The following is a 14242-nucleotide window of genomic DNA, read 5'->3' as shown; positions in this document are numbered from 1 at the left end:
TTGCATGAAATAAGTATTTGATACAATAGAGAAACAGAACTTAATATTTGGTCCAGAAACCTTTGTTTGTGATTACAGAGGTCAGACGTTCCCTGTATTTCTTGATCAAGTTTGCACACACTGCAGCAGGGATATTGGCCCCCTCCTCCGTACAGATTTTCTCCAGATCTTTTAGGTTTCGGGGCTGTTGCTGGGTAAAATGGAGTTTCAGTTTTTTGGGTCCAGGTCTGTAGACTGGCTAGGACACTATAGGAACTTGAAATGCTTCTTACAGAGCCACTCCTTAGTTGCCCTGGTTGTGTGTTTTGGGTCATTGACATACTGGAAGACCCAGCCATGACCCATCTTCAAAGCTCTTACTGAGGGAAGAAGGTTGGTGGCCAAAATCTCGCAATGCCTGACCCCATCCATCCTCCCATCAATATGGTGCAATCGTCCTGTCTCCTTTGCAGAAAAGCACCCCTAAAGTGTGATGTTTCCCCCACCATGCTTCATGGTTGGTATGGTGTTCTTAGGGTTGTACTCATCCTTCTTCTTCCTCCAAACACGACGAGTGGAGTTGATACCAAAAAGTTCTATTTTGGTCTCAACTGACCACCTGACCTTCTCCCATGCCTCCTCTAGATCATCCAGATGGTCATTGGCATTGGACATGTGCTGACGTGAGCTTGGGGACCTTGCGTGTCCTGTAGGATTTTAATCCATGACGGCGTAGTGTGTTACTAACGGTAATGTTCAAGGCTGTGATCCCAGCTCTCTTCAGGTCAGTGATCAGGTCCTCCCGTGTAGTTCTGGGCTGATTCCTGATCTTTCTCAGAATCATCCTTACCCCATGAGGCTAGATTTTTCACAAAGCCCCAGACCGAGGAAGATTGACAGTCAGCTTGTGTTTCTTGCATTTTCTAATAATTGCACCAACATTTCTTGCCTACTCACCTAGCTGCTTGCCTATTGTCCTGTAGCCCATCCCAGCCTTGTGCAGGTGTACAATTTAGTCCCTGGTGTCCTTAGACAGCTGTTTTGTCTTGGCCATGGTGGAGAGGTTGGAGTGTGATTGAGTGTGTGGACAGGTGTCTTTTATACAAGTTACAAGGTCACACAGGTGCAATTAATACAGGTAATGAGTGCGGAGTAGGAGGCGTCTTACAGAAAAACCAACAGGTCTGTGAGAGACTGAATTCTTGCTGGTTGGTCGATGATGGTGCAGGAAGATAGAACGTGATGGACCGGGGGCTTCTTTCCACTTTTGTAACAAGTCTGGAGTCACCGTAATCACACTGACCTGGACAAAACGTTGCTGGTGACACTCTTAAAGGGATTGTCCAGGATTAGAAAAAAAAACAAGATGTCTGCTACCTGATATTACAGCTCAGCTCCATTAAAGTGATTTTTTTCAGAGCTGCATTACAGCTAACGACCTGTAGTCAGCGGTGGCGCTATTTTTGGAAGAGTGCAGCTTTTTTTTTCATCCTGGACAGCCCCCCTAAGTTTTCACAACTCTCGCAGTTGCCGGGTTTATTATTAGGATCACAATCAGATGATAAGATTCAGCCGCGACCTCAGACCGAAGCAACGGCTGCAGAAAAGAGGAAGGAGTGCAGCGAGCTGGTGCAGGGCGCTGATAGCATCGATGATGCAGGGCGCTGATAGCATCGATGGTGCAGGGCGCTGATAGCATCGATGGTGGGACCACCCGGGATCTGTGCCCGCTGAACGTCTTAAAGGGGTATTCCTACTCCGAGGAGCGATGGCGCGTGATTAGTGTCCATGCAATTCCTGGTCTCAGATATGGACCCTAAAAACAAATGGATTTACACATTAGTGTACGATTTCAGAAGATTCAGCATTACTGGACAGTGGTAGGGATAAAGAAATCCTGAAAAACATGAACAGTTTGAAACATTGAATAGTGGTGCCATCTAGTGGTGAGAAAGCATAATGCTGCTGATGGAAAATGCCATATACAGGGTAGCTTCTTTCCATCCTAGGGAGGGTGTGAGCCCCATAATGGACATGTGCAGGCTGTGTTACACAGCCAGGTCTCCCCTCTAACAATAATGATTGAAGTGTCACACATAGGGTCACACATAGGGTCATACATAGGGACACACATAGGGTCACATTTACGGTCACACATAGGGTCACACATATGGACATACATAAGGTCACATTTAGGGTCACACATATGGACACACCTAGGGTCTCATTTAGGAACACACATAGGGATAAACCTAGGGTCACACATAGGGTCATACTTAGTGTTATAGGGTCACACATAGGGTCTCACATATGGACACACATAGGGATACACTTTGGGTCACACATAGGGTCACATTTAGGGTCACATATAGTGAATGGGGTCCACCTGCTGTTTGTATCATTGGACAGATGCATTTTATTGTTTTCGGCCTTGCTGCCCCATAACCTGTGAGCCTCATACATAAGATTTCCAATATCAATAAAGTAAAAATAAAATAAAATGAAGGAATGATGAGATCAGTCAGAGGGAACCTCCAAGGCTGGGGGGTCTCCCATATCTCCAGGATTGGGGATAGTTTACTGATCACTGGGAGACCCCCAGAGACCCTGAGGACAGGGCTCGGCAGCACGGTGGTGGAATGTCCTATAGACAAGGAGCGGAGGGTGTCTTACGTCCGCTCCGTTCAGGCGAGACTCTGCAGACTCCGATCTTCTGATTGCTGGGGGGGTTTCAGCAATTTGATAGGAGATAATGAAAAATCTTGGAAAAAAATTTTTTTTTAATTTTTTTAATGTTGACTTCTATTGGTGATTAATAGAAACCAGGAAAATATTAATGATTCTTTTTACTGTTCCACAGAAGCACAAATGAAGATTACAAGAGTGAGGACGGTGAGTGTTGCTGGGCTTCCTGCCCTCGGCTGATACAATGTATCCGGTGCAGACCATGCTCTGTGAGCGAAACATCCCGGACTGATACATTGTAGCCAACCAGACAGAGAGTAGCACTTTTCCGGGGCCAATAGTTCTCCTATTTCATTCCCGCTGCTTCCCTGATCATTCCTTCTAGATTAACCCTATATCTGCAGGAAAGTAGCATTTTTTGTAGGTGATCTTTCCCTTTAACATGTAATACAGTGATTTTTTTTTCCCGACCACTTATGCCGTTTCCCGTCTTGTATTTTGCAGGAGCCATCATTGATGATATAGTAAGTAGGAAACTGGGATAAAATGCCCATTATTATATATGAAATTAAAGGGGATGTACAGTATTAGAAACACCTGCAGCGTCACACCTGTTAACAGGCTGTTATCCCAGACACAACCTGGACCAGAGTTCATTTTAGCATCTCTGGGGGTCTAGGGCATCCGTTCACTTAACCAGAGGGTGACTACTCTGTGATTTGGGAGAGGCGGACATATAGTAAGTAGATACCATTAATATAAATGTTACATGGTAAGTGGGGGAGCGCTGGTACAGGATTTGCAGTGAATCTTTTCACCTGTCTTAAACATGTACTTTTTTTTTACCCGGTGTTAATACCGCTGTTCTCCTGAATCTGGCGATGTTTTTCTTTTCTTTCTGCGCTTCTCCGTTCCTGAGTTATGGCCCCTTCTTCCTTTATGTACATCTACTCTTGTTTGGCATGTGGGCGTGATCTTTAAAAAAAAATACGCCCACAGGGAAAAATGTCAGGATCGCGCCCAGTTGGCTAACAAGAATAGATTTACCAACAGGGAAAAGGGGGTCGTATCTCTGGAACAGAGAGGCTTAGGAAGAAAATAAAAACACTGCCGGATTCAGGAGAACAGCGGCATTTACACCGGGTAAAAAAAAATATACATTAATGGCAAGTGAAACATCCCCTTTAATTCACCCTCTCAGTAATAGTAATAATAATACAGATCTGCTACTATTAAGAAGTCAGCTGAGTGACAACCCAATCAGAAGCTGAAGTGTCAGCCATGTTGGTTGTCACCCAGCATTCCTAGAGACAGAGGGTCTCTAGGTATATTTAAAGGGGGCAATATTTAAAGGGGATGTTCACTACTGGACAAATTGTTATTAAATGCTTCAATGCCCACATTTAAAGTCATAAAAAAAATATATAAAAATATAATCAATGTATCAATAGCGCCACCACAGGCAAAACGTGGCATTACACAGATGCAAAAAATAAATGAGCTGTCTGTGCCGTGTGTGGAGCGTCCGGGTCCTTCAGAAAGAGAGAAAAAGGCAGACGGTAATAGGCAAGAAGCCAAAATAAGTCACCGTAATAGGTAGAGTTTCCTGATGTATAGAAATGACCTGAGACCACTATTTCACATTTTCCTGACATAACTTGTTGTTATCCCACTTTGTTTTAAGAGTGAAGAAAGTGATGAAGATGGAGAATGCTATGACCTAATTGATGAGAACAGGTGAGTGTATACGGTATACAGTATACAGCTTTATAGCAGATGGGACATTATAACATATACTATTAAGCAGGGTATTATACAGACAGGATAAAAAATAACTTCATCTATGTTTATAAGGTAGAGCTTTGTATTATTATCTATATCAAGTACTAAATCCCTTGCGAAAAACATTGACATAACTTGTAATTCCCGTCAGTCACCACTAGAGGGAGCTCGCTGCATACTGAATATACATTGAGTTCCATTATAGTACTGTATTCTGTAAGCTCCCCCTAGTGGTGGCTGATAGAAAAGTGAGATCTCAGTGATGGTAGGATTCCATCTCACATCTGTGATTTCCCTTTATCGATGTGAGCTTTTCCTTCCAGTGCTCAGTACAGGAAAGAGCAAGAAGAGAAGAATGAGAAAAAGCGGAAGAAAGAGTTGGAGCAAGCGAAGAAAGAACAAAAGAAGGAGCTTGAGATAAAAAAACGATTCAAGGTGAGTCCTGACACCCCTCCGGAGCGTCGTCTATCTATAGTCTGCTCACAAAAGTAAATGCTCCCCCTGGAAAAAGAGTTCACTTTCTTATTCAAATAGATTGAACCCCTTTCTGAACGGTCAATTTTCCATTTTTGTGCATTGATTTTTTTTTCCTCCCCTTCTTCAAATAACCAAAACATATTTTTTTTCCATCCACACAGCTGTGCGAGCGCTAATGTAGATATGAAAGACACCGTTCACCATCGCGCTTTACTTTTATGTTTTTATAGATCAAACTTTTACCGATGCAGTGATTACAAATATGATTGTTTTATTGATATATTTTTATACCAGGAAGGAGAGTGATAGGTAGTATTTTCTTAAAACTTATTTTTAAGACTTTTACAATATAGCTAGCTTCAAAGGAACAACAAGAAGAAGCCCAGATAAAAGTTTGCAGTATCATGAGCAAATAAGTTAATGTCATGGTAATCTATCAGCAACTTGGTGAGTGTGAGTGGCGAGCACTGGGCACCAGAACAGAGGCTCCATCAGGAATGCCACAAGGGAAGTTCCGTGTATACAGATTCTCTCCGCAGCCACCACTAGAGGGAGCTCCCTGTATACAGAGATACACGATAAGATTCTGTCTGCAGCCACCACTAGAGGGAGCTCCCTGTATACAGAGATACATGATAAGATCCTGTCTGTAGCCACCACTAGGGGGAGCTCCCTGTATACAGAGATACATGATAATATCCTGCCTGTAGTCACCACTAGGGGAGCTCCCTGTATACAGAGATACATGATAAGATCCTGTCTGCAGTCACCACTAGGGGGAGCTCCCTGTATACAAAGATACATGATAAGATCATGTCTGCAGCCACCACTAGGAGGAGCTCCCTGTATACAGAAATACATGATAAGATCCTGCCTGTAGTCAACACTAAGGGAGCTCCCTGTACACAGAGATACATGATAAGATCCTGTCTGCAGCCACCACTAGGGGGAGCTCCCTGTATACAGAGATACATGATAAGATCCTGCCTGTAGTCACCACTAGGGGAGCTCCCTGTATACTGAGATACATGATAAGATCCTGTCTGCAGTCACCACTAGGGGGAGCTCCCTGTATACAGAGATACAGGATAAGATCCTGTTTGCTGTCACCACTAGGGGGAGCTCCCTGTATACAGAGATACATGATAAAATCCTGTCTGCAGTCACCACTAGGGGGAGCTCCCTGTATACAGAGATACATGATAAGATCCTGTCTGCAGCCACCACTAGGGGGAGCTCCCTGTATACAGAGATACATGATAATATCCTGCCTGTAGTCACCACTAGGGGGAGCTCCCTGTATACAGAGATACATGATAAGCTCCTGTCTGCTGTCACCACTAGGGGGAGCTCCCTGAGCTCCGTGATGAGAATCATGGATGTTTGCTCATGGTTGTAATGGTCGTTTTATACTGGCAGATTTGATAGCTGAATATCAATATGTTAATATTTTGCAGGTAATATGTTGTTCTGCACTGATCAGTGCCAGACTGGAGCTATAAAGGTCCATTATAATAGTTTTCTATACTATATGTGTGGCCAATATGGCTACGTGCCATTTCACTGCTGCTATACATGTTGTTAACCAGTTCTATCAGTCCCTTCTACGAAACTAAAAGCTGCCTGTAACTTTTTTTGTACAGACCCCCTTTGCTTATCTCTTACCATGCAGCGCCCCCTGCTGCCCTGCGATGCCTCTACATGATATGTGCAACTTACAGATCAGTCTTCTCCCATTGAGAACGTGAAATACGACTAGAGTATGTGTGACCTGAGATGGGGTTCTGCTATAATGGGGGCAGATGGAGCAATAATCCTGGGCCCCGCTCCCTTAAGGAGATACCTATATTATAATTGGAACATAATGATAGGGGGCGCTGTTTTAAATTTAGCCTAAAATCTTTAAATTGCCCCTCGAATCCGGTTCCTGCACCAGGGCCGCTGACTTATGTTATAACCAATGGGGTCACATTTCGCCTTAACGCCTCATGGATTCTACCTGGTTTTCCCGCAGTTATCCGACAGGGTAGACGTCATTCATCAGGCCAAGGCCAACATGGACTACAAAGGCGGCAAAAATGAACTCAGCTTCAAAAACGGAGATCAGATAGAAATCTTACGAGTTACTGATAATCCAGAAGGCAAGTGGCTCGGAAGGATGAAAGGAAATTGTGAGTATCCTCGCCCTCCTGCCCCAGGTCACTCCCTTAGTTCTTGCCACATTTCTCTCTTACTCTTTTCCTTCTTTCCTCTCCTACATTTTTTTATCTCTTCATCTCACCCTCTCGGCTTTTCTCTCCTTCTTCTCTTCTGTCATTTTATTTCCCTCCTACCCATTAACTCCCCTCTGTCCTTCTCTCATAATCGTTCGTCCTTCCCTCAGCACTTTCTGCCTTTATCCCTCCCTCACTTCCTTTCATCCTTCCTCCCTTCCCCCATTTCCTACATCCTGCTCCTTCTTTCTCTCCTTGTCTTTTCCTCATTTCCTTTCCGCTATCCTCCCTCTTTTCCTCATTTTATGGCTTTCCATGTCCCTTGATGACCTTCTTTTCCTTTCTTCCTCCCTTTCTTCTTCTCTCCCTCCCTTACTTTCACCCATTTCTGTCCTCTTCCCTTCATTATAATTTTCTTTCTCTCTTACTCATTCCCTTTCATCTTCTCTTCCCTCCTCACCTTATTATTTCCATTCCTTCCCTCTTTCTTTATCTCTTCCTTCTTTTTCTTAGTTTGTTCCTTTGGTTTCTTCCTCTCTCCTTCCATTCCTTGCCTCCCCTTCTGTCCCTTTTCTTTCTTATTCTCTTCCTTTTATTCTTTCGTTTCATCTTTCTTTTCTTCCAATTTTCTTCCTTAGCCTTTTCCGCAATCATTCATTCTGCCTTCCCCTTAGCTCCCTCGATGTTTCCATCCTCTTCTGTTTTTCCTTCCTCTTTTAACAGCTTCCTTCCATGTTCCCTCCTTCCCTTTATGCATTTACTACATTTTTCTTTTTTTCTTTCTTCTTACCTTTATTTCTTCCTCCAAGTTGTCTTTCTTCTTTTCTCCTTCCCTATCTCCTTTTATTTTCCCTTCTCTCCTCTCCCTTCTTACTGATATTCTTCCTTTCCTTCCCCCTTATTTCTTTTCATCTTTCTTTCTCTACTTTCTTACTTTTTTCTTCCTTCATCTGTCCATTATTTCCTTCCATCTTACATTCTTACATTCTCTCCCTTTTTCCTTCATCTCCCTCTAATTTTCTTTCGTCTTGCTTTCCCTTTTTCCTACTTTTCTTCCTTTTTCTCTCCCTCATTTCCTTCCATTTGCCCTTCTTTCCCTTCTTCCTTTTCTTTTCCCTTTATCTCCCCCTCATTTCCTTCCCCTTTCCTTTTCTCCATTCTTCCTTCATCTTCCCTTCTTTGTTTGAATCCTTACTTCATCTCCACCTCTTTTCCTTCCAACTTCTCTTCGAAGTTCTATACCTTCTTCCATTTTTTCTTCCTTTATTCCCCACATTTACTTTCATCTTCCCTCTTCTCCCTTCTTTGTTTTTTCCTCCTTTATCCACGCCTCATTTCTTTCCATCTTCCCTTTTCTCTTTACCTTCCTTTGTTCCTCATATCATATCCATTCTTCCTGTGTACACACCATGAGACATCCTTCCTTGCGCTGTGTGCACACCATGAGACATCCTTCCTTGCGCTGTACACACACCATGAGACATCCTTCCTTGCTCTGTGTACACACCATGAGACATCCTTCCTTGAGCTGTGTACACACCATGAGACATCCTTCCTTGCGCTGTGTACACACCATGAGACATCCTTCCTTGCGCTGTGTACACACCATGAGGCATCCTTCCTTGCGCTGTGCACACACCATGAGACATCCTTCCTTGCGCTGTGTACACAGCATGAGACATCCTTCCTTGCGCTGTGTACACACCATGAGACATCCTTCCTTGCGCTGTGTACACACCATGAGGCATCCTTCCATGCGCTGTGTACACACCATGAGGCATCCTTCTTTGCGCTGTGCACACACCATGAGACATCCTTCCTGGCACTGTGTACACACCATGAGACATTCTTCCTGGCGCTGTGTACACACCATGAGACATCCTTCCTGGCGCTGTGTACACACCATGAGACATTCTTCCTTGCGCTGTCTACACACCATGAGACATCCCTCCTTGCGCTGTCTACACACCATGAGACATCCTTCCTTGTGCTGTGTACACACCATGAGACATCCTTCCTTGCGCTGTGTACACACCATGAGACATCCCTCCTTGCGCTGTGTACACACCATGAGGCATCCTTCCTTACGCTGTGTACACACCATGAGACATCCTTCCTTGCACTGTATACACACCATGAGACATCCTTCATTGCGCTGTGTACACACCATGAGACATCCTTCCTTGCGCTGTGTACACACCATGATACATCCTTCCTTGCGCTGTGTACAAACCATGAGACATCCCTCCTTGCGCTGTGTACACACCATGAGACATCCTGCCTTGCGCTGTGTACACACCATGGGACATCCTTCCTTGCACTGTGTACACACCATGGGACATCCTTCCTTGCGCTGTGTACACACCATGAGGCATCCTTCCTTACGCTGTGTACACACCATGAGGCATCCTTCCTTACGCTGTGTACACACCATGAGACATCCTTCCTTGCGCTGTGTACACACCATGAGACATCCTTCCTTGCGCTGTGCACACACCATGAGACATCCTTCCTTGCGCTGTGTACACACCATGAGACATCCTTCCTTGCGCTGTGTACACACCATGAGGCATCCTTCCATGCGCTGTGTACACACCATGAGGCATCCTTCTTTGCGCTGTGCACACACCATGAGACATCCTTCCTGGCACTGTGTACACACCATGAGACATTCTTCCTGGCGCTGTGTACACACCATGAGACATCCTTCCTGGCGCTGTGTACACACCATGAGACATTCTTCCTTGCGCTGTCTACACACCATGAGACATCCCTCCTTGCGCTGTCTACACACCATGAGACATCCTTCCTTGTGCTGTGTACACACCATGAGACATCCTTCCTTGCGCTGTGTACACACCATGAGACATCCCTCCTTGCGCTGTGTACACACCATGAGGCATCCTTCCTTACGCTGTGTACACACCATGAGACATCCTTCCTTGCACTGTATACACACCATGAGACATCCTTCATTGCGCTGTGTACACACCATGAGACATCCTTCCTTGCGCTGTGTACACACCATGATACATCCTTCCTTGCGCTGTGTACAAACCATGAGACATCCCTCCTTGCGCTGTGTACACACCATGAGACATCCTGCCTTGCGCTGTGTACACACCATGGGACATCCTTCCTTGCACTGTGTACACACCATGGGACATCCTTCCTTGCGCTGTGTACACACCATGAGGCATCCTTCCTTACGCTGTGTACACACCATGAGGCATCCTTCCTTACGCTGTGTACACACCATGAGACATCCTTCCTTGCGCTGTGTACACACCATGAGACATCCTTCCTTGCGCTGTGCACACACCATGAGACATCCTTCCTTGCGCTGTGTACACACCATGAGACATCCTTCCTTACGCTGTGTACACACCATGAGACATCCTTCCTTGCGCTGTATACACACCATGAGACATCCTTCCTTGCGCTGTGTACACACCATGAGGCATCCTTCCTTACGCTGTGTACACACCATGAGACATCCTTCCTTGCGCTGTATACACATCATGAAACATCCTTCCTTGCGCTGTGTACACACCATGAGGCATCCTTCCTTACGCTGTGTACACACCATGAGACATCCTTCCTTGGGCTGTGTACACACCATGAGGCATCCTTCCTTGCGCTGTATACACACCATGAGACATCCTTCCTTGCGCTGTGTACACACCATGAGACATCCTTCCTTGCGCTGTGTACACACCATGAGACATCCTTCCTTGTGCTGTGTACACACCACGAGGTGTTGTGAGTTCATTTTCCCCTTCACCATTGAGGTCTGATGAACGCCCTCTTCTGGTGAAGGAAGGTAGTGAGGCTGATTACAAAGCACCTGAGCAGAATGATGATGACTGGGTGACTGGGATTGCTGACTGGATATAAGGCAGCCAACGCCCTTCTGCTTTACGGGTGATTTCTCTGAGGGATTCTTGGAGACCAGTCTGATTCCTGTCATGTCTCTGAGGAAGAACCTGGTTAAGGTTCGAAACGCGTCAGGCGTGGGGGTCTGTTTTCCCCTTTATGGTTTTATCATGAAATTATGTGAATAAAACTTATCGTGGATTTTATCAAGTCTCCAGTGCCGGATCTTCCTTCTCTCTTCATGTTTACACACCACGAGGCATCCTTCCTTGCGCTGTATACACACCATGAGACATCCTTCCTTGCGCTGTGTACACACCATGAGGCATCCTTCCTTACGCTGTGTACACACCATGAGGCATCCTTCCTTGTGCTGTGTACACACCATGAGGCATCCCTCCTTGCGCTCTGTACACACCATGAGGCATCCTTCCTTGCGCTGTGTACACACCATGGGACATCCTTCCTTGCACTGTGTACACACCATGGGACATCCTTCCTTGCACTGTGTACACACCATGAGAGATCCTTCCTTGCGCTGTATACACACCATGAGACATCCTTCCTTGCGCTGTGCACACACCATGAGGCATCCTTCCTTGCGCTGTGTACACACCATGAGACATCCTTCCTTGCGCTGTGTACACACCATGAGACATCCTTCCTTGCGCTGTATACACACCATGAGACATCCTTCCTTGCGCTGTGTACACACCATGAGGCATCCTTCCTTGCGCTGTGTACACACCATGAGACATCCTTCCTTGTGCTGTGTACACACTATGAGGCATCCTTCCTTGCGCTGTGTACACACCATGAGACATCCTTCCTTGCGCTGTGTACACACCATGAGACATCCTTCCTTGCGCTGTGTACACACCATGAGACATCCTTCCTTGTGCTGTGTACACACCATGATGCAACCTTCCTTGTGCTGTGTAGACACCATGAGGCATCCTTCCTTGTGCTGTGTACACACCATGAGGCATCCTTTCTTGTGCTGTGTACACACCATGAGGCATCCTTCCTTGCGCTGTGTACACACCATGAGACATCCTTCCTTGTGCTGTGTACACACTATGAGACATCCTTCCTTGCGCTGTGTACACACCATGAGACATCCTTCCTTGCGCTGTGTACACACCATGAGACATCCTTCCTTGCGCTGTGTACACACCATGAGACATCCTTCCTTGCGCTGTGTACACACCATGAGACATCCTTCCTTGCGCTGTGCACACACCATGAGACATCCTTCCTTGCGCTGTGTACACACCATGAGACATCCTTCCTTGCGCTGTGTACAGTGTACACACCATGAGATATCCTTCCTTGCGCTGTGTACACACCATGAGGCATCCTTCCTTGCGCTGTGTACACACTATGAGGCATCCCTCCTTGCGCTGTGTACACACCATGAGACATCCTTCCTTGCGCTGTGTACAGTGTACACACCATGAGACATCCTTCCTTGCGCTGTGTACACACCATGAGACATCCTTCCTTGCGCTGTGTACACACTATGAGGCATCCCTCCTTGCGCTGTGTACACACCATGAGACATCCTTCCTTGTGCTGTGTACACACTATGAGGCATCCCTCCTTGCGCTGTGTACACACCATGAGACATCCTTCCTTGCGCTGTGTACACACCATGAGACATCCTTCCTTGCGCTGTGTACACACCATGAGACATCCTTCCTTGCGCTGTGCACACACCATGAGACATCCTTCCTTGCGCTGTGTACACACCATGATGTAACCTTCCATGCGCTGTGTAGACACCATGAGGCATCCTTCCTTGTGCTGTGTACACACCATGAGGCATCCTTCCTTGTGCTGTGTACACACCATGAGGCATCCTTCCTTGCGCTGTGTACACACCATGAGACATCCTTCCTTGCGCTGTGTACACACCATGAGACATCCTTCCTTGCGCTGTGTACACACCATGAGGCATCCTTCCTTGTGCTGTGTACACACCATGAGGCATCCTTCCTTGCGCTGTGTACACACCATGAGACATCCTTCCTTGCGCTGTGTACACACCATGAGACATCCTTCCTTGCGCTGTGTACACACCATGAGACATTACTCCTTGCGCTGTGTACACACCATGAGACATCCCTCCTTGTACTGTGTACACACCATGAGACATCCCTCCTTGTACTGTGTACACACCATGAGACATCCCTCCTTGTGCTGTGTACACACCATGAGGCATCCTTCCTTGCGCTGTGTACACACCATGAGACATCCTTCCTTGCGCTGTGCACACACCATGAGACATCCTTCCTTGCGCTGTGCACACACCATGAGACATCCTTCCTTGCGCTGTGCACACACCATGAGACATCCCTCCTTGTGCTGTGTACACACCATGAGGCATCCTTCCTTGCGCTGTGTACACACCATGAGAACCCCTTCCTTGCGCTGTGTACACACCATGAGGCATCCTTCCTTGTGCTGTGTACACACCATGAGACATCCTTCCTTGCGCTGTGTACACACCATGAGACATCCTTCCTTGCGCTGTGTACACACCATGAGACATCCCTCCTTGCGCTGTGTACACATCATGAGACATCCCTCCTTGTGCTGTGTACACACCATGAGACATCCCTCCTTGCGCTGTGTACACACCATGAGACATCCCTCCTTGTGCGGTGCCGTTGCGCTCAGACGTCTCATCTTTGATTTATAGATTATTGCCGCTTTCATCGATACAGTAAGATATTCTGTATTTCAGATGGATATATAAAAACCGCGATGGTGAAAGTAGATTATGACTCGCTGCCGAGGAAGAAGCCGGCGATGCACCTTCCTGTGAAAGTAGAGAGCGACCAGGATATTTATGACGACGTTGGGGAGCAGGACTCCATTAGCAAGTAGGGGTCGCAATTATCTACTGTTCTCATGAGCATAAAACCATTCTTTCATGCCACCAGACCTATGCTAACCCCTTCCCCATATGTGATGGCCATGTACAGAGGAGATATATACATGGCAAGTGCCGGCTGTTATACAGGCCTCATAGCAGATCAGCAGCATTGCAGTGTATAGCACAAGCCATCAAACGATCGTGGGTTAAAAAAAAATCAATAAAAATATTTTCTAAATAATTAAAAAAAAAAAAAAACAGAATACTTTAAAGTCACCAATTTATTTAGGAATAAAAAAGAATAAAATTATTGGCAAAAGTCTAATCTATGAAAATATGAAATTGATTT

General features: G+C 45.9%; 1 protein-coding gene across 3 annotated transcripts in view; it reads left to right on the top strand.

Moving 5' to 3' along the window:
- Positions 1-14242, top strand: part of FYB1 (FYN binding protein 1) — a 142859-nt gene that overhangs the window by 102528 nt on the left and 26089 nt on the right. For all 3 annotated transcript variants that reach the window (XM_073562653.1, XM_073562651.1, XM_073562652.1), the window contains exons 4-9: positions 2840-2871; positions 3169-3188; positions 4349-4401; positions 4770-4881; positions 6938-7094; positions 13762-13900. In XM_073562653.1, the coding sequence (XP_073418754.1) occupies positions 2840-2871; positions 3169-3188; positions 4349-4401; positions 4770-4881; positions 6938-7094; positions 13762-13900 (513 nt within the window). The remainder of the gene's footprint in view (positions 1-2839; positions 2872-3168; positions 3189-4348; positions 4402-4769; positions 4882-6937; positions 7095-13761; positions 13901-14242) is intronic.

Source organism: Dendrobates tinctorius, unplaced genomic scaffold (assembly GCF_039654945.1).
Source record: "Dendrobates tinctorius isolate UK_male_01 unplaced genomic scaffold, ASM3965494v1 ptg000362l, whole genome shotgun sequence".
Taxonomy (NCBI): Eukaryota; Metazoa; Chordata; class Amphibia; order Anura; family Dendrobatidae; genus Dendrobates; species Dendrobates tinctorius.
The sequence above is the reverse complement of the archived record's forward strand: the minus strand, read 5'-3'. Positions and strand labels throughout refer to the sequence as shown.